The sequence below is a fragment of the Pseudonaja textilis genome, chromosome 1 (genome assembly GCF_049901715.1).
Source record: "Pseudonaja textilis isolate UNSWEBS1 chromosome 1, rPseTex1.2, whole genome shotgun sequence".
NCBI classification, from domain to species: domain Eukaryota; kingdom Metazoa; phylum Chordata; class Lepidosauria; order Squamata; family Elapidae; genus Pseudonaja; species Pseudonaja textilis.
This window is the reverse complement of record NC_141990.1, coordinates 36,999,066-37,020,848: the sequence shown is the minus strand read 5'-3', so window position 1 is coordinate 37,020,848 and position 21,783 is coordinate 36,999,066. Positions and strand designations below refer to the sequence as shown.

Here is a 21,783-nt window from a genome sequence, read left to right as displayed (position 1 = left end):
TGATGTGAAATTTTCATAGAATATGGAAATATTCTTTTTAGAGTATTAGTGTAATATTTAAATAGTGCAATACAATATTTCAGAGAATGAGGTGTGCTCATAAAATCAAGAGTCTCAATTCACTTATATTATAAGAGGCAGATGCTAGATCCCATTACTAATGCCACCAATTGTTTTATGGAAGGATCAGGCAAGAAATAGGGATAAATATATCATTTTATATATTTATTATTTATATTATTTACTAAATTAATAAATGTGTCTGAGAATTAAGTAAATATGTGGAAAAACTCTGTAATACAGGTAATCCTCAAGTTACGATAGTTCACTTAGTGACCATTTGAAGTTATGCAATAACCTCCCAAGTATTTATGACACAACCCCAAAATTATGAATGTTGCAGCACTATGGCAATTGTTCACCCTTACGAACAACCACAGAGGCACTGCAACATTCACCCTGCCTATCCACCCCCTCCCCCAGCCAGGTATCTGCAATTGCTTCCCCCCTCCCAGTAGTGGGATTCAAATATTTTTACTACCAGTTCTGTGGGCGTGGCTTGGTGGGCGTGGCAGGGGAAGGATACTGTAAAATCTCCAGTCAGAGGTGGTATTCCTGGTTTTCCGAACTACTCAAAATTTCCACTACTGGTTCTCTAGAACTGGTCAGAACCTGCTGAATACCACCTCTGCCCCCTCCCATCTTACCGTGGCGGATTCGCATTGTGAAGTTCTGTCTCCTCTCTGCTGTAGTTTCTTTGAGAGCAGGACAATTTTGCTTCAAGCATCTCATTGGCCTGCAATGTTTTACACAGAGACTGGAAGCATCTGGATCACCATGATTTCGTGCACAACATTTTCAAGCCAACAGGACACTTTGAGGGAGTGAAATCACACTGCCTCAAAGTATCCCACTGACTTGCAGACGTTTTGCGCGGAGACTGGAAGCTTCTGGGGGCCGTGATCTTGTATAGCAGAGAGTCTGGAGAGGAGACAGCTTGCTGGATCTTTGCGTGGTAAGTGACCTGGTGTGGCAGGATGCGGGGAAGCAATTGTGGGGAGCATGAGGTATCTCAGTAGGTTGGGAGAGGTCTTGGGTGGTCTTAAACAGGTGGCCTATTGCATCACTAGACTCCTCATAGCCTTTCCCACCCCGCGATATCTCATATACACTTAATGACCTGTGCATTCAATTAGTGAATGCATGGGCGAAAGATGGGGGTTTTCATGTTCATTTTATGTGATTCACTCCAACAAATTCTCCAGTTATGAATATAATTTCAGGATCCATTACATTCGTAACTTGAGGACTATCTGTACTACATTTTGGCTTCAGTACAATTTTTCCAATGATAATTTACATCTGCATTGAATATTGTAACAAAGTTGTTAATTGTCTCTGCTTTTCATTGAATTTAAAAACCAAAAATCCTTACTGAGATACTCTTGTGATTCTATAAATAACAATAATTTTAATGCTTATTTTTAGGACTTCTAAGAGGAGATTCCTGAAATAAAGCCTGTCAAATGTTTTAGCACCTCGAATATGGTTTATAAATATCAATAATTTTCAAAACAAACTCCTTATATAGCATTTTCTTGTTTTCCTTAAGTTCTGATTACTTCTGTTTCCTTTTATATCTTGTTGGGTTTCTCTCTGAAGTAAAGAATCCATAGTTGCTAAGACCTGACTGTTGCCTAACAACTGTTGGGCAAATCTTAGAATAAGATGATTTTCTGAGGCAACCAAAATAACTTTTTTTCTTTTTTTAGCAATTAGTGTTGCATTTAATTGTGATTCATGAATGCCTCTTGGATCTTGTCCAGCATTCTTAGGAATATTGATGTATGATTTTATTTTCTTATCCCACTTTTCCCCTCCTTATTCATTGTGATGTTCCACTAGTTAATACAGCTTTGTGATTACATATCATGAGACTGCTGACATGGAAAGAAGAGGGGATCTTCTTTACACTTCTAAGTTTTCAGGAAGTGTAGAGAGGAAAGAGCATAGTAAGCAAGCCAAAAAAAGAGCAAGGATAATTTTTGAGATCAGATTTGTTTGGCCTCACAATTGTAGATCTTCATGTTTCAAAAGCCTAGACTGAATCTATGACAAAGACAGTTATAGCATTTGCTATGGTCCATTGGCTCTAAACAAACGTAATAATTTGTCCTCATACTGCAAACATTTATCAGTCGGCCAGCCTTAGAAACTGCTTACAAGCAAGCACATTTTATCAAGACAGCTGCACTGAACTAAAGCAATAAAAGCACAGAGGGCTGAGATGTGCCATCAAAGCATACATTAATTTGCTTTCCTTATTAAAAACAAAACAAATGTTGGACTGTAACAAAGTTAGGTATAGACATAATTCTTTTTATTGTAGGAGAAGCAATAAAAGGCAAACGTGTTCTACTTTTTTGCCAGAGCAGGAAGAAATAAAATTTTAATGTTTGCAGCAATGGAAGACAAATTTTCTAAAGGAAGCTGCAGAAAAGACTGTTCTGCTTTAGAGGAAATGTAATCCACTATTTGTAAGACTGGCTTGTCATCCAGCAGCAAAAAGTCTTTGCTTTGTGGTGGTCTTTTAAGATGTTTTTTTAAATGTAAGTTGCTTCATGAAGATAAAAATGAGAAGAGAATTACAAAGGATTTCTAGAATTCATCCTCTCATTCAAGTCATTGAGGTATTGGAGAAGATTGCATGTGATATGTGTTCTTTTCATATTTTCCTCAGTGTTAAAAACCTTTTTTTATTTGATGGTTTATCTTTGATTTCATAGTATATTCTCACATTATTATATGTCATTTTGAGTTGCTTTGCATTTTGAGTTGTTTACAAATCCTGTAAATAAATAAAGAAGAATAGCAAGCTTTACCTCCAGCATCTCTGCAGGCAGTTGGTCTGAAAACCAGAAACATTCTCAACCTCCTTGCAGTCGCCCCCCTCCCTGTCTCTCTCTTCGTCTCATTTCTCACTTTGGCTATGTTCCTTTCAAAGAGCCACTTACAAAATGGCAAAAAAGCAGCAATAAAAATAATGATTGCAGCAGGTATTAATGAAGAAGGATGGGATAGAAATACAAATCAAGGTAAAAGGACAATTAAAAAGTCAGCTTCAGATGAAATGTAGTTCTTCTCTAGACTTACAACTGCTCAGTTTATTCTGTCTTCCTCAATTTTTTCATTGCAAATTCAAACCTGGATTGAGGAATGCCCTGTTAAGGCATTACAAAGAAGGTTATAACTTACATGCAGTAGATAGGAGTGAACCCTTTCCCCATGAAGACATGTGATGTCTAATTTAAAAAAGCATCCATGCATTCATTCCCTGATTTGAACTTTCACGTTTGCATTTTGGTGTGCATGTATATATAGGAAGATTTCCTTGGCACAGATATCCTCGCTGAACACATGAATGCTTTTACAAAAGAGATGTAATCCACATGGCCTTGACTAGGGTGTTTTTAATTCCTTTTTAGAATGCCTGAATATAACTATTGGAGGCTGAAATTTATACATTTCTGTTGTTTAGACAGAGGGGGATGAGTTATTATGGCCTATATAAAGCTTTGTGAAGGTTATCCAGGATGGTTATTGAATGCTTCACTTTGTGTATTTTTATACAGATCTGTTGCCACTTATTGAATCCCCACTTCTGCCAAAATGCCTTTGTCCTCTCCTGCATTATAGGCTCCCAACAGATATTAGCACACACCCCGCCCCCCAAATTTGAGTTGCTTCTTAAATACAGGTAGTCCTTGTTTAATGACTATTTATTTACAGTTACAAATAAGCTGAATGAAGATACTTAAGACAGAAGCTTGAGCTGTGGTGGTGCAGTGGTGAGAATCCAGTACTGCAGGCTACTGCTGCTGACTGCCTCCTTTCGGCAGTTCGATTGTCATCGGCTCAAGGTTGACCTAGGTTTTTATCCTTCCTAAATGAGGATCCAGATTGTTGTTGGGGGCAATATGCTGACTCCATAAACCACTTAAAGAGGGCTATAAAGCACTTTGAAGTCTAAGCGCTATTGATATTGCTATTGAAGTTCCAGCCATCCTAGTACTCCTGGCCCTGTTATAGTGATCTGAGCACTTGGCAACTGTCTTCAATTATGATTGTTGTAATATGCAGTTACATGATCGCCATTTAGAACCTTCCCTGCCAGAATCCGACAAGCAAAGTCAATGGAAAAGCTGAGAGGGAAGGTCTCAAAGTCATTCCAGTAAGTTGTTTGCACCCTTCCTGCTCAGCAGCAACCCGCCCCCCCCCCCCTTTCCCATATGTCAGCTACCGACATATCCTCTCTGCCTGGCAGCAGCCACTAAGATACCCATGCCATGCCTCACAGGTCACCTGTGCATCTCCCTCATCACAACAGCCACTCCCAGCTGCAGTGCTTTTCTTGAGCCCTCTGCGCATCTTTCCCTGCTTAGCAACAGCTATCCCACTACGTTGATGCCACACCTTAACTTGCCTCCTGGTCTGCTGGGACTTGCTTAATGGCCCATGATCTTTGCTTAATGACAGCAGGGACTGCTGATAGGGTGATCAGCAGTCCCTGCTGATCACATGATTAACACTTTACAACTGTGTTATTTAACAATGAAAATTTAGCAATGAAAATTCCTGTCCCAATTACCATAGTTAACCAAAGACTACCTATAAAGTCATAAACTGGATTTTTCTCGTGATTAATACAGGTCCTATTAATCTTTATTCTCTGGATGCCTGAGTCTTTCTCCCAAACAAAACTTGCTTTAAGCCTCTACTGGTTATTGTTGACCCATATTGATGACCAAATGTTCTGTCTCTTTAATGACTTGAATGAATCAGGAATACACAGTAACATGTTCTGCTGTGGAGAGCTTGATGAGCATTAACACTCCCCCCCCCCTTTTGGGGGGGGCTAGAAATAGAATACTACTAGTGAGGATGAGAGTCATTGCTGTTGAACATATATTAATCAAATGTCATTTGTCCCATTATGTACTTCCATTTGGCAAATAGAAAACAATTATAGTGTATCTGTTCAAATCAAAATGAAAGCAGCAGCATCATTCCAATGTAGTAGTATTGTATCATTGCATTAAATTAGTTAGCTAAATATTGCTAATGCATTGCCCACAAAATCTTGCTTTAGAAGTTAATCCAGTGCTTTGCACGTGAAAAGCTTTGGCTTCAATCCCTGACATTTTGAGTAATAAACTTTGAAATTTATGGCCAGTAAAAATAAGCAACCCTGGCTAAAAGTCCTACTATCTGTGTAAAATAGTTTGATATGTTCATAAATTTACACTTCCCAGTCTAATATTCGTTTGAGATGTTCCTGGTTTTGGATTATTTTTATAGTCAAAAGAATACCGTATTTATCGGCGTATAACACGCACTTTTCCCCCCTGAAAATAGGGGGCAAATGATGTATGCGTGTTATACGCCGATATCCAAGGAGCGGAATCCTCTTTAAGGGATCCCGTTCCCAATAGTGCCTAGCGGCGGCGCAGCGTCGTGACGTGATGTCAGCGCTGCGCCCGCCGCATATTTTTTCCTGAAATTTCCCTCTTAAAGGGAATGCGTGTTATACGCCTGTGCGTGTTATACGCCGATAAATACGGTAATTCTAAGTAAGTCTATCAAAAGACAAAAAACTGTCTACAGCTGCAGATGGTTAACAGTGGCAAACAGTTTGCCTTGGAATTATCTTTGCTGTAAATGTTAACTGATTTTTATCAGTTTGCTATCAGCCCTTTTCTCCTCAGTCATATGAATTAAATTCACCTGAAAAGCAATCCCAAAATTATATATTACTAAAACTCTGATTATCATTACCTTTAAGTGGATAAAACAGTGCATCATAGGGAAACAAGGACAAAATAACAGAGTTGGAAGGGTCCTTGGAGGTCTTCTGCTCCAACCCCCCAATTCAAGCAAGAGATTCTATGCCAGGGGTCCCCAACCCCCTGTCTGTGGACTGGTATGGGCTGCAGCATGCCATAAACCGAATCGCACAAACAAGTGAAGCCCATCTGCTGGATGCAGAACTTGAAATTACACCCTCTCCGGGCCACAGAAAAACCTCTCCATGGAACCAGTCCCTGGTGCCCCAAAGGTTGGGAGCTGCTGCTCTATACCATTTTAGACAATTGGTTGTCCAATCTCTTCTTAGAAACTTCCAGTAATGCAGCAACCACAAGTTCTGAAGGCAAGCCATTCCACTGATTGTTCTAACTGTCAATACATTTCTCCTTAGTTCTAGGTTGCTTCTCTGCTTGATTAGTTTCCATTCATTGCTTCTTGCCCTGCCTTCAGGTGCTTTGGCATATAGGTTGACCCCCGTCTTATTCGTGGGAGGCCTTTAGATATTGAAATACTGCTATCATGTCATCCCTAATCCTTCTTTTTATTAAAATGGACATATTCAATTCCTGCAAAAGTTCTTCCTATGTTTCTGTATTTCCCCAGTAATCTCTGTTGCTCTTCTCTGCATTCTTTTTAGAGTCTCAACATCTTTTTTATATCATGCTGACCAAAACTGCATTCCAAGTGTGGTCTTACCAAGGGATTATAAAGTGGCATCAACACTGCATGGGATCTTGATTCTATACCTCTTTTAATTCAGACTAAAACTATGTAGGATATTTTGGCTAGTAGAGTTTTTGAATACCTCAAATGGGCTAATTTACAGTATGTGTCCAAAATCAGCAACCCATGACTCCCAAGGGAATGAAATTTGGGAAGGTTGTGGTGTTTCAGTGCTACTGACTGCTACTGCAATCACATGACTTCCTTCTTCAAAGTTCTGTGACAGTTTCCCAGCCAGTCTTGCAATCCCTCACTTCCTCTACCCACCTAGTAGCAGCCACTTATCTGCCTACTGGGAAGAGAAGTGAAAGGGTGGGAGGGAAATTTCCAGTGCTCCCTGACAAATTCTCACAATGAAACTCAATAGGGAAGTTGGTAGGAAGTTAGAAGTTGCTTCTGCTCCACTGCTTTTTTGTCCACTCGTTATGTTTCTCTGTTTAGGTAAGGAAATGTATCTGAAAAGCTGGCCCAAAGGGGCACGGTTTGTCTAATAACAACTAAAAATAACCATAAATAATATACATATCTGAAACTGTCAGCATATACAGAAGAACTGTATGGTTTCGAAGCAATTTATAAAACACAAGCACTTTCCTTGGGTACTTGTAACAACTCTTATGCAGTCCTTTCTAGGGTGGCACTTTTGGATCACCTGAACATGGAATCAACAAAAAAACATTTTATTATAGCAAGGGGGGTCAGGATGATTTATAGCTGTATGATCATTTGTTAGGATGGTGGACCTAAAGACCTATTCTTTAATGCTTAATGTATGTGGATGACTGATCATATTGTATTTTTGCAAATTTCTGTCACGGTAATCCTGCTTACGGGTCTAATGTGGTGGTAGTTCCACTGAGCAAGTGGGCTGTGATACCTTGAGGTAACTGTTGCTAGCCAAATAGACCATATTTGGCAACCAGAACAGAATTGCTTTGAAAAATGACACTAACTCCATCACTCTTTTTTCCCAAGCAGGCATTTTACAGTTAACATCATTTCTTGCAGAATTAGCGTTTTGTTTCATAGATGCTGAGATTTCTATTTTGCTGTGAATTATTTTTGCATTTTTAATTATTGATTTAACATTTTAATTCTAGTTTGGCTCATTTTAGTGCTTGTTTTTGGTTGCAAAATGAAGTAATTAAACAAAGACAAATATTCTTTGAGCCTCATAAAACATACTGAAAATGATACTTGATTGAAGATATATAATTTCATTATAACTGGAGAATTATTGAGAATTATGTAAGTTGATAACTTTTATAATTTCAGGTTACTGGGGATTGTGCAGCATTATGATTATGATTATTGTTAGTGGAGTATGGTTTTGGGAATTCTGTAGCTGAATCTTTGGCAGACAGAACATTTTGGATACAAATGTACTAATTCTGAAACCAAACAATTTATTTTTGGGGAATGATGGATAAACAGCTGGGAAAAAAAGTTATGGAATTTTGCTTTTATATATAACTGCAGCAAGTGGAAAGATTTGAAACTGTCAACAGTGGAGGAATGGTGAAGAATTTCCTGAGGTGGCTAAATTGGCTTCTTTGATTAGAGAAAAGCCAACATCTATATTTGTTGCTTACTGGAAACCCCTTATACACTTTTTTGCATGAAATAGAAAAAAATGAACTTTTGATTTGTAGTTTTGATGATGAGAAAACATTAGATAATAGAAAAAGAGCCTGTTTTATAACTATAGAACAAGATAATTTTCTAATCATACTTGTATTTGCTGCAAAGGAAATTGGAAGCCTCTTTCTTTTTATCTTTTTATACTTTTGTTTTTTGCTTCTTTTCCCTTTCTTATCTTTCTTTACTTTGTATTTATCTTTGTTAGTTTTTATCTTCTTTTTAAACTCTTAGCTCTAAACTCTTAATAAAATTTATACCAAAAAAGGTTTTTCTGATGGTGAAATGCTTTATGGTTATGGTCATTGACATCTTAGAACAGTTATCCCCAGCCTAGTGCTCTGATTAATTTTAAGTTCCCATTTTAAAAGTTAATTTAAAAATGTGTCATGATTTTCAAAATCAGTTCCACATGCTAAACTTTTTTTTCTGTCTATTTTAAACTTATCTTACACTTAGGCTAGATATGGTGGAGGCCTTCATGCAAGATGGAGAACTAAGACAAATTCTTCAAGAAGATCTCCTCCGCCGCTTCCCAGATTTCAATCGGATAGGAAAAAAATTCCAGAAGAAAGCTACTCTGCAGGACTGTTACAAAATGTATCAGGCAATTAATCAGATACCTAATGTGACACAGGCACTGGAAAAAAATAATGGTAATTTTTTTTCTTATTTTCTAAATATCTTTAGAAAATTTCTAAATTTTAGAAAAATTTAGAGATTTTACTTCTAAAATTTTTAGAAATGTTTAGAAATACAAATTTAGAGATTTAGAAAATAGATATTTTCTAAATATTGTGTGTGTAGTTCATAAGCTCAAGAGGCAATCTCCATTCAGCCACCAAGAGGATTTTTATAACCATCCAGGAGAACTGTTTTACTGCCAGTGTTCGTGATACACACGTGCATAAAAAGCTGAGCATTCTGGTTTGGAATGAATGCCTTATCATCTGACATTTGTATTTCTTTATTCATTTTTCATATAAGAAAAAGGCAATTAATGTGGGCAATAAGCAAAAAAATTCTAGCTGGGATATTTTTTACTCAGAGCACAATTCAAGATTGCTCACTTAACTTCTGAAGTAAGAAATGCTTAGATATAACCAAGTTTGTTTACAACAAAGCAAGATTAGCTATGCTTTTGTGTCAGTCATGACTCTTATTACATGAACTTATTTACATATACACATGAAGTTACCTGTATGTCCAGTGAACCTATAATTACATCTTTCTTGTGTTAAGTATGCCTTTTTCCAAATTAAGAAAGAGTTGTTTTTTTAAAGAGCCAGTCAAGTTTTCCATATGCAAAATAAAAACACACACAAAGAACCAGCAATATTTGTGTAATAATTCTTACTATGTAGTTTGGCATGCTGTTCCAAATTGTGGTAATACAAAGAGAGGAAGAAGGAGAAATTTAATTTGCTAAATAAAAAACAGAATTTTAGAATAATAACAAAGCAGGTTTGGGAGGCTAATCTTTAGAAATATTTGTAACTCAGGATTGATCAAGTGTGAACAAGGAAAGATGAATAGAAATAGGAGGGGGAAAAAGAGTAAGATATAAATTGGTATGTTGGCTTTAGAATAAGGTGAAGCCAAAATATAGCATTCTTTGGTTGATCATAACAACCATTAGTTATCTTTTATTCAAAATGTAGTCCTAATACTGTTTGTCTAGAAACCTCTATAGCACATTGTCCACAAAGAACTAGCAATATTTGTTATACTAAAATGGTTTTGAGCAATCTGGAAGGGGTTGATATAGATAGACTCCTGTTCATAGAGAAATAGAGCTGGGGTGGTTAGAATGCAGTACTGCAGGCTATTTCTTCTGATCACCGGCTGCCAGCAGTTTGCCAGTTCAGGTCTCAATGGCTCAAGGTTACCTCAGCCTTCCATCCTTCAGAGGTGGGTAAAATGAGGACTCAAATTGTTGGGGGCAATATGCTGACTCTGTAAACCACTTAGAGAGGGCTGTAAAGCACTGTGAAGTGGTATATAAGTCTAAATGCTATTGCTAGTAGCCAATGAAGCCCTGACTGATTAATTTATACATGGGGAGCAGATCTAATTTAGTTGTGAAAGTTAAAACATTTGTTTTTGACTAAGAGAGTATGAGACTAAAAATCTTGGCAGAACATCCGAAATTTCCAGCTTGGCCATCAAATAAACGAATAAGTCAGAAGCTGTCAGCATCTATTAGGAAGTGTCATAGTCACTTGCAAATTAACAAACACACCCGTCAGAAGCACTGGAACCTACTGTGTTGTAGAGTTAGACATATAAGAATGCTATCTAGTCACCTGATGACTTCTTACTGTACTCAGAGATCCAAGGGATCAGATGTATACCAACAAAGTGATTTTTGACTGAAGGTAACTGACATTCTGGGTCTGGAAAAATCTTTCCCAAATTTAACGCTATCTAGGTGCATTGATTTCAACTCATAGAATTCCCCAGACATCATGGCCATGACAACTCTTGGAGTTGAAGTCTACATGTAGACACAGTCCAAATATTTATAATAAGAAAGGGAAACTTTCATGATGAATATTCTATTATACAAGGCAACCTTAAGTAATTTTGGAATTGATTGTTGTGAGATATTGAAAAGAAAACAAATTATTCAAACTTGTTGATACGGTTCAAACAAAGGCTTAATGACATTCTATGTCTGTAGGATGTGGCAAAATACATTAACTTTGTCCAAGAATGAACCAGAATCTGATGGAAATTCCTGGCTATTAAGTTGAATGAAAACAAATTGGTTTTTTAAAAGGCCATGTACAAGAACTGTTGCTTTATTATATGAATTGTCCAAGTGCACTACAGTCTCTAATCTTTTGGACATTTCTCTTGCAGCTTGAACTGAATGACCAAGCTGTTCCCTTTCAATATAATAAATGTCTATTTGAATCTACATCAAATGGCAAATATAAAGACCTGACTGTTCATTAAGTGAACAAAAGGTGAACCTTCTAACTTCTGCAAAAATAACCCATCTGATTTAAATATGCCAGTACTGTAGCTGAGAAAATTAAATGGCATTTTAGTAAAGATCTTTAATTTGGCAGCATGAAAAATGTCAGATTTGTTATCTGTTAAAATCTTTATAACATGCATTTGGAATCATAAAATTCAGAAATGTATTGGCTTTTAAAAATAGGATCCTGAGCAGAAATTTATAGTGTGAAAGTAAATTGACGATGTCAGCCAATCAGTCATACTTTCTTCAAGGGGCTCTGTTATATTTATCTTTTTGCTCAAGTCAAAACGCTGTAGCCACTGAATATACTTTGTTTATTACTTATTTACAGAATAGTTTTAAAAGTCTCTCTGGATTTTATTCTCTTAATTTTCTTTGTTCCTCTGAAAATGTTATGGTAGTATTCATTGCTAGCCTGTTATTGCCCCCATCATTTATATGGTTGATTTTAGGGGGTTATATTAGTAATTGGCAAAGTGCATTTAATCCAGGCAAACAGTACAGGTAGTCCTTGACTTACAACAGTTCATTTAGTGACTGTTCAAAGTTACAACAGCACTGAAAAAAATGATTTATGTCTGTTTTTCACACTTAAAACCGTTGCAGCATCCTTATGGTCACGTGATCAAAAATCAGATGTCTGGCAACTGATTCATATTTATGATGGTTGAATGTCCCAGGATCATGCGATCATCTTTTGTGACCTTTTTGCAAGCAGAGTCATTGGGGAAGCCAGATTCGCTTAAACAATGGTGTCACTAATTTAACAATGGCAGTGATTCACTTCAGGTCATAAAATGGGGCAAAATTCACTTAACAAATGTTTCACTTAGCAACAAAAATGTTGGGCTCAATTGTGGTCGTAAGTCGAGGACTACCTGTATTTATTTTACAGCATTAGAGAAACTCCTAAGGTTGAATAGAAACAGAAATTGCTTTATAAAATTGATCAGCCCTACCAGATAGACCAGATCAGAGAATCAGAGAAGCATTTGCTTGAGCTGTGTTTCCCAGGATTTAAAGAATGTTTCAGCCCCTTTATCTAGATGATGGTTATTGCATATTTCTACAAAGGTTACCTCCCTTTCTTACACAGCTTATGTTGTTTGTATTGAGAGTCTGGCCACACATGGAAGGGTCAAGCTATTTTCTAAAGCACCCGAAGGGCAGACAAGGAATAATGGATGGAAACTGAACAAGGAGAGATTCAACCTGGAAATAAGGAGAAACCTTCTGACAGTGGGGACAATCAACCAATGGAACAGAAGTTGCCTTCAGAAGTTGTAGGAGTGCCATCACTTGAGACTTTCAAGAAGAGATTGGACTGCCATTTGTCAGAAATGGTGTAGGGTCTTCTGCTTGGGCAGGGGGTTGGACTAGATGACCTACAAGGTCTCTTCCAACTCTGATTATCTGTTTTCTGACCCCAAATTTTTGTCTGTACATTCCTATTAGGAAGCCTGATTTGGTGCAGGTAAAATAGACAGCTTCTTTAGGAGCTGACCTTGAAGACAGGAAAATGCCAGGGAGCATATGTATTCCAGGAGCGTCAAACTTTCACGTGACATATCACAACTTTCCCCCTCTTCGCTAAAATGGGGTGGGTCTGGCCAGCGCGTGACGCATCCATCCTGTGGGCCATGAGTTTGACATCTCTGATGTACTCGGTATCCAAATAAATGGTCCAAAGGAGCCTTTTGCATCTCTTTGGAGCAGAAGGATTCCTGCCTCCCCATCCTATAGCTATATAATGTTACACATACGTGTGCAGGATACCACTAGGAGCCAAATTGAACTCACTTGGGCTCACCGTTCCGTATTTTTCTGACATCGTAAGATTGATAGATTGGCTTCCTGAATCCAATCATTGGTCTTGCAGGGAGTACTATAAACCTAAGAAATATTGCTATACTAACTCTCTTTCTGTGGTCTCTGTTACTGCTGTGATAAATAATTGTAAAAGAGAGTTTCGTTCTAAGGGCAGAGAAAGAAAAATTCTTTCTGACTCAGCTTCTCACCTGAATAGTTTTATCCCTTCTCTGTTGGACTGTTATCTGTGACACAGAACAATGTTTTACAGTAAATCAGGATTTGCACCTGTTCCATTAATGGCATGCAAGTAATTTACAGTATTGTGCTACATTGTGGGAACAAATTATGAACAAATTAGGTTTTTTTCAGAATTGTGAAATAGACTCCTTAAGCAATACTAATTTAAAAAATAATTTGCACTTTTCTGTCCTTCCTATTCAAGATATAATGAAAGCAGTCCAAAATATATACATGGTACTTATATATATACATGACTTTCCATATTGAGTAGGGTTACATTCCAAATGCCTGGATTACAAAGTCTCTGAGTTTTCATGTTAGATTTGGATTGATATGATTCAGGATTCCTTATGAAAAGGGGAAAAATGCTAAGCTGATCAAGACTTTGGGAATCCACAAAAGTGTTAAAATTCTTGCTATTAACAACCATATAGTTAAATGTATAATTCTGTAAATTATTATTTTTCCCCTTTCAAATTATTGTTGATTCTTGAAGACTGCCTGGGTTTTCCCTGTAGTTCTTCTGGCAAGACTTAAAAGTAGTTTACCCTTGTCTTCTTCCCTGGGCTGAGAGAGAGAGGTTGGCTGAAAGTTACTCAACTGACTTCAAGCCTGAGGCAAGACTAAAATTCATGGCCTCCTAGTTCTAGCCTGGAGCTTTAACCACTGCGCCAAACTGGTTCTCAAAACTATTTAGTAAGTTGCTATAACAGCTGCTAAACTATTTAAACATATCTGATAAATTCAAGTAGGATTGTCAGTCAGTTTACTTATTGGCGATTCTTTTCTATGTGTTTTATCTTTTGACAGGAAACCGCAATATGCTACTAGATGCGGTATTCACAAAACCTCTTAAAGAGCTAAATTGTGATTTCTCCAATTTCCAAAAGATGATTGATGAAACTTTGGACATGAATACGGTAATCTATGAAAGTAGAATGATTTATGGTCCTATCATATATTTTCTATGCCAGTTTATAGCACAGAGCACATTTAGTCAGGAAGGAAATTTCAGAGACATGTTGCCATACCAGGAATGGGCAAGCTCAGATGCAGTTGGGACATGTTCAGAATACTCACTAATTATCCATATAGCAACTAGAAGCACTGTGTGTCCAACCCAAAGTCCCTTTGAGTGGACACATTTCCAGTGCTTCTAGTTGTTATATTGATAATTCAGGATGCTTTGGTTATTTGCATTAATCATAATATTGAATAAAAATAATACAATTTTCAATAGTATATTTTCCTATCCATGGGTACATGCATAACTAACTACATCCTAATTTTGCTGTTATCTTTCAAGTAAGCCAAGTTATGCTTACCCTCTCCATCGTTAGGGATAATGATGACTGCTCTTACATTCATTTTTTTCAACCAGTGCTACTTACATTTCCCTAAGCTCCTTCATACTCCAGTGATACTTAGTGATATAATTGTTTCCCATCATTTCCAGGAAGCTTTTATATAAGCACTAGTGATAGTACTTAGATTTATACACCTCTCCATAGTGTTTTACAGCATGCTCTGAGCAATAAGAGACATTTACAAATGTCAGCATATTGCTCTCAACAATCTTGAGTCCTCATTTTACTGACCTCAGAAGGATGGAAGGCTGAGTCAACCTTGAGCCGGTCAGGATCAAACTCCTGGCAGTGGGCAGAGTTTACCTGCAATGCTGCGTCCTAACCACTATGCCACAACGGTTTTCCTTTCTTTTAATATTCACTTTCTATTTATTCAGTTGGGAAGATAACCTATTTTCTAATACATTTTCATAATTGCTTTCTCTTTCTGAAGTAACCTTATTTCCACACTTATTTCTTACATTTCTTCAATGTCTATATTTCCCAAGATTCACTCTTAGCTGGCAAAAATAGCTTGTTTCATATTCAGAACCTCTTATCTTCCTAAGCATTCAAGTTAAATAAATTCAGTTCTTTTTTATCCATGTGTATGCATGAATAGATTTATGCATAAATCATTTTTGAACAGAGCTTTTTCTAAGGAAATACTCACAAAGGAATTGTTATTGCCATTCATTTTTGCGACTCTAAATGGCCCAATAGTATTTTCCATAGTCTCTTGTTTCTACTCATCTATTAATATCATATAGTAAAACCTTTTTTTCCTGGATTGCATGTTACAGTCTTGCATATTTTATGGTTTATCACCTGGTGGGCCCATAGAATAACGTCTGCTGCCCATCATGGTTTTGATCAATCACAGTTTTCACATAATGCTTTGTAATATAATAAAAGCACTAGGCTTAGTCATACCAATGCCACATGCAGCATTGCCTTTTAATAATAAGAACAGTACTCTCAGTACTGGCACATTTTGGTCAATATGCTACAAGAATATTTTTCCCAAACACGATCACACACTTCTCTGGAAGTTAGGATTTGTAATTTAGAAATTATGTTACAACTCAGTATCGTATCACTATCAGTAAAAAGATTCAGGCAGAATAGTGATAGACACTCAGAAAAATTGATCAAATTGGTAACTCGGAAATATGTACATCAAATGTATTGCAATTTTTATTGTTCAGATTAATAGTTGCATGTTATGGAAAGAGCTTATGTATTTGTGAGTGTGTATGTGTTAGCAATGAACATTTTTGCAGAACTCTTTGAATAAGCAATCATTTTTTTCTTGGAAGACCCACTCAAAAAAATGGTAAAGACAAAGTCAGAGGTGAGCAGAAAAATTGAATGTTCTTTGCCTCCATTCTCATCAAATACTTACATTAGCTTTCTCCAATTTCATGCCTCAAGTATTTTATTTCAACTCCTATCCATAATACAATAAAACAGTATCTTATTCCAGAAATATAAAGGCTGATATTCAATCAATTAGAGGATTAAAAATTCCAAATATGATCTAAAGGACACTTGTTGCCCTTTTAAAAAATGATTAAGATTTTACTGTGTAATGCCAGTAAAATTATAAATAAATTATTATAAATTAGTTCTCCCATGAGCTGTTCAGAGCATCCAGTGATGGGAAGGTGCTTCAGTCCCTTCTAGGAAGGCTGGGCTTAAACTTGAGGACACTCCTCCTCCTCCACGAGACTCCTCCTTAGCGTCCCCAGTTTTAGCTCAGCCTTTTTTCAGACAGGTTGTGTTATTGTTTTCGTGGTCGGAACAGAACACTGGCGATTTAGCTGATTTATTTCTCAGGTCAGGTAATACCATAGTTTCTGTCACCAACCCCCCAGGAACCTCCAAAAGTCATTTCGCTCGTTTTTTTGTTTTGTTTTTACGTTCCAGCCTCCCGAGGCTAAAGCCTCATAAACAGGGAGGCTTATCTGTCCAATCTGCCCTGAGGCTAAAAGCCTCTCCTTTCAGAGGCTTGCTGCCTTAAACTTCTAAACAAGGAGGCTTATCTCTCTGATCTCCCAGCCGGCTGAGTAAACGCTCTGTCCCTTTGAGGCTTGAAGCTTCCATTTAAAAGTGCAGCCTTTTTTCCTTTTTATTACGAGACTTTCCCCACAGAACATCTCAGGGCAGGAAATTAGCCCCTGCGCCTTCCCACTGAGCGGTTTTGCTTTCAGCAGGTCAGGCGGTGATAGCTGCTTTCATTTTCATTCTGCCATGAGGCAGCCAGCATTTTAAAGACCGCGTGGTTAAATTTGCTGAGTAATTGTTACTGTCAGTGAGGAATGTTACCGAACAAGGTTTCCCTTTTTGGGGACCTGGGAAGGAGGAGTCCCTGCCACTAGTCCACTGGATGATAGAGGACTTGAACTGCTGGATTCCACAGGCAATAAGTGCAGCTAAACTGATCTAATTATCAGTTACAGACCTCTGTGCCCTCATATAGGTGCCAGGTCTGGAGGGGGGTGTTCTGGTCTCCATATTTGATATTACAAGTACTTTATTCAAAAATTGACTTGATTGACTTAAATTCTACAAATTTTTAAGTTATTAAAATATAGATAAATAGATAACAAAGCAAAACAGAACAAGGAGACAACATTTGTTAAAGGCACCGGGGAACTATTTATTCCAGGATCCCCTGCCCCTTAAGGGAGCAGGCCCCTAGGTGTTCCAGCTACCTAATTTCATAGCCTCTTTCCATTGCTATCAAAGGCATTACCATGGCCAGCAGCTACAACTCCAGATCTAGACTAACTGCTAAAAATAGAGATAAGTCCACGGAGCCCCAAAAGACTTCTAAGGCAGCAGAGAAAGATGCATGCAGATGCCATCAGGCATTCAAAAGGCAGGTGGAAAAATGTACACGAGCAGCCCACCTCTTCACCACTCATCATACCCTCTACCTCACAGGCCCAGAACCCTCCAACCGCCCTTCTGGATTTATCCAGAAGGAGCAGCAAATTGATACAACCTCCCCAGGAGGCTCTTTCTAACATTCTCTCCCCAAGGAGGGCCCCAGAGGCAACATTTACACCAACTGCAGCTGGCCTCAGACAAGAGGAGGAACCTCCGGAGGAAATCCCTGCCAACATGAGGGCGTGGATGGAGCTAGCTATTCAGAAGGGCATAGCAGCAGGTGTCCAACAGGCTAGTCAGGCAGGACGAACACCCTCAGCTTCGGTTTGCAGATCTCTTTCTGAACGATCTCTGGGCATCACGGATCCACATCTTCATCAGGTACCCCCCCTCAGAACTATCGTTGCCCACTGTCAGAGACCCTCAGTACACAAAGGATATGGCAGATCAAGGGGATCCAATGGATCAAATGGAGGAGGGGTCGGTACACAACGTTGACCAGGTATTGTCAGAGGTGGATCCACTAGAAAGGGAGATGTCTGACGATGAAGGCCTCTCACCTGACCTCCCCGTATTTACAGGATTATTCCGCCCACAATTATTTAAATCCCTGCTGTTTAAGGCCAAGAACACCGCACGGCTGGATAATATGGGTACCCCTCCCTAACCCTATCCCACCAAATACTCCAGGGGAAGCAGAGGATCTCATATTCTCTCAACCAGTCACTGAGGCAGAGGTTATCCCTGTGCCACACGTTTTCCAATTTAATACAAAAACAATGGGCTGCATATAATTTGAATAAATCCTCATATCCCGCTCCCACAGGACATGATAAAAAATACTATAATTTGGCACCCGAGTTCTCTAAATTTCTAAACACTCTGGAAGTGGATGAGCCTATCATTGCACTTGCATCTTCCTCAGCCGTCCCAAGTGAAGCTGAAGAAGCTCTCAAGCCGGAGGAAAAGAGGGCGGAACTAGTCTTCTGCAGGGCACACATCTTGGATGCATGGGCCATCAGAGCAGCCACAGCTGCCTCCTTTTTCACCAGATCATCTCTCAGATGGCTCCGCCACCTGAGGGATACCATTCCAGGCTCAAACATTAGGGCACATCAAGATATGGCTAAATTAATCGCTGCTGCAGAGTTTTCAGCAGATGCTACCTTCAATGTAGTTAAATTTTCCTCTAGGGCAGGGGTGGGCAAACTACGGCCCGCGGGCCGCATCCGGCCCGTTGGTCTGTCCAATCCGGCCCACCCCTGAAAAAAAATCACTGGGCGTGGCATATTGCCCTGCGCCGTGTGGCCCCCAAAGCTGCAGAACAGTGTGGAGTGCTCTCGGGGTAGGAAAGAAAAGAACTTTGCAAAGGCCTCGGCTGGGAGTTTGAAATCACCTTTGAGTGCGACCTCTCCGAAGGTGAGTCCCCGCCGATCCCCCCTTTTTTTCCCAGGGCTTCCAGGCTTAAACTTTGCAAAGGCAAAGTTTGCAGGCGGGAGCGTCTTCCTGCCGAGGAGCGGGAAGGGTTCCGCTCGGCGGGCGGGTGGGCTGCTTGGAGCGGGCTGCTTGGAGCCACCTAAAGCTAGGCCACTGCTGGTGGAGCCTTGCCCTGCCTTGGTGCCCCGTTTCCCGGCTTGGCGGTCTTGCTCGGGCGGCACTTTAAAAGCCCTCCTCCTCGCGTATGTGCCCGATGAGCTGCTCACCACGACGGCGGCTCCCAACACCTGACCAACTTCCCAGCAACTCGCGCCTGGCCCAGTGCTTCACCCGGATCCCCAATGGCTAAACTTAGATGTATGGAAGTTGAAGGGCGACGTCTGAGAAATGAACGCCTTTCTACTCAAGTTATTCACACTATTCAGTTGACTCGACGTCCTTTGACGAACTGAATCTATGAGGCCACCTGGTCTAGCTTCTGCCGTTGGTGTCAGAAGGTTCAGATCAACCCCACTTCCCCATCAGTAGCGCAGTTATTAGAATTTTTACAGGAGGGCCTAAACAAAGGGTTATCACCCAATACTCTGTGGAGACAGGTGGCGGCCCTGGCTTTGGTCATATCTTGGGATGATCTTACCTCCATATCTCATCACCCTCGCATTTGCAGTTTTCTGTGCGGTGCCAAAAACTTGAGGCCCCCAGTAGTGCACCGATATCCAACTTGGGACTTAAATAAGGTACTATTGGCCCTTACTACAGGTCCCTTCGAGCCACTAAGGACCACGACGCTTCGATTTCTAACCTACAAAGTAGTTTTCCTGATAACAATTACATCTGCCTGAAGAATCTCCGAACTAGTTGCATTATCGGTGCTCAAAGATCTCTGTAATTTCCATTCGGATAGAGTAGTTCTCAGACCAGATCCCTCCTTCATTCCAAAAGTTAATTCGGCATTCCATAGAGCTCCAGTGCTGGTGCTCCCAAATTTTTGCTTGTGTCCATCACACAGGCTCGAACACCAATGGCACTGCTTAGACGTAAGAAGAGCCTTACGCATATACATAGAGCGCACGGCGCCCTCCAGAAAGACAGAAGCCCTCTTCGTGTCCTTTCAGCCTAACACCCTGGGGTGCAAGGTTTCACCCTCTACCATAGGTAGATGGCTAAGGGCCACCATCGCTAAGTCGTATGACTCTCACTCGATTCCAGTGTCCCAAGGCATTACCACTCACTCCACTAAGAGTGCAGCCACCACAGCAGCATGGGCTACCCAAGCTACAATAGAGGAGATTTGCCGAGCTGCAACCTGGGCTTCTCCATCTTCATTTATTAGAAATTATAAAATTGACATATTTGCTTCTGCTGAGGCTTCATTTGGTAGGTGAGTTTTGCAGCAAGTTATTTCAGAGACAGTTAGGTCTGCAACCCAGACGGAGTCCCTCCCTTAGGACTGTGCCAAGCTTTGGTATGTCCCATCACTGGATGCTGTGAACAGCTCATGGGAGAAAGGGCGTTGGTACTTACCTGATACGCCCGTTCTCTGTGAGCTGTGAAGAGCATCCAGCCCTTCCCTTTTATTCCATCTGGTAGGGGGTCTGTTCTGGCCAGGGTTATTACATAGGCTTAAGCATATAGGGAATCAATACCTTGGCTTTGCAAAACTGGGGACGCTAAGGAGGAGTCTCATGGAGGAGGAGGAGTGTCCTCAAGTTTAAGCCCAGCCTTCCTAGAAGGGACTGAAGCACCTTCCCATCACTGGATGCTCTTCACAGCTCACAGAGAACGGGCGTATCAGGTAAGTACCAACGCCCTAACTCAACTCTTGAATTACTTAGTACTCTCTGTTCTTGCTCTTGCAGTTAATGTTCCCTTTTGTCCTTCTACTCCTTCCAGCTAAACTGTGTTTTCTTTAAAATCAAACAACAAAATTGCAATTTGTAAAATGAAACTCCTACACACAATGATGTGAAATGGTTGAGCAGGGCATACATCTAAATAAATAAATAGAACATTCTGTGCCAAGCTTTGTTAGTATTTTTACATTCATGAGCCATTCACCTGTGGTTCTTGGGATAGTAAACTTTCTGGAGTGTCAAAAGCTTGACTCTTGTGACTGGAGATTTTATGGGCTTCAGTTTGAAATGAAAACCTTTATGAATCGTTTAATTCTCCTCTTTGCACAGTGCATGGTGAAGTTACAAGTGATCGTAGCAATCAAATTATTAACCTTTGCTGAATAAACTTTTTATGTAGTTTAGAATCCACCAACATATTACCTTGTGAAAGGTACATTATCTTTGTTATATAGAGTCTTCCCCTCTTTTTGATCCTTTCAAGACTTTTCCTTCTCCTGCCCTCTTTTAAATTCCTGGCAACTGCCTTGATTAGTTCTTATAGTTTTCTTGACAAGGTTATTCAGAAGTGGTTTGCTTTTGTCTCCTTTCTAGAGCCGAGAGGGAGCTACTGGCCCAAGATTATCCAGCTGACTTAAGGCAGGACTAGAACCCAGTTTCTAGCTTGATGCCTTAACCACTATACCAAACTGGCTCTCCTATAGAATCATTGTTTTGAATTATATTTTACAGGCAACTTCAAGTATTGGAAGATGACTATCAGCTCTCCCCTTATTTTGTCCTTCTTTAAACTCATTAATTTAACCATTGTTTATAGGATTTAACCTCCAAGCCTCTCACCATCTTATTTGCTCTTCTGTACACTCTTTCCAGTTTTTACTCTGCTACTGGTAATTTTAAATTCAAGAAAAAAATCAATATAGTGATGTAATTAAAGCCGTCAGTTAAAAACTGTGATAAACCATAGCCCTATTAGCCATTCAGT

General features: G+C 39.4%; 1 protein-coding gene across 1 annotated transcript in view; it reads left to right on the top strand.

Annotated features, from left to right (window-relative positions):
- The window catches only part of MSH2 (mutS homolog 2), a 79,177-nt gene that overhangs the window by 34,388 nt on the left and 23,006 nt on the right, over nt 1–21,783 (top strand). The window contains exons 7-8 of the mRNA XM_026695995.2: nt 8,686–8,882; nt 14,078–14,187. Of these exons, the coding sequence (XP_026551780.1) occupies nt 8,686–8,882; nt 14,078–14,187 (307 nt within the window). The remainder of the gene's footprint in view (nt 1–8,685; nt 8,883–14,077; nt 14,188–21,783) is intronic.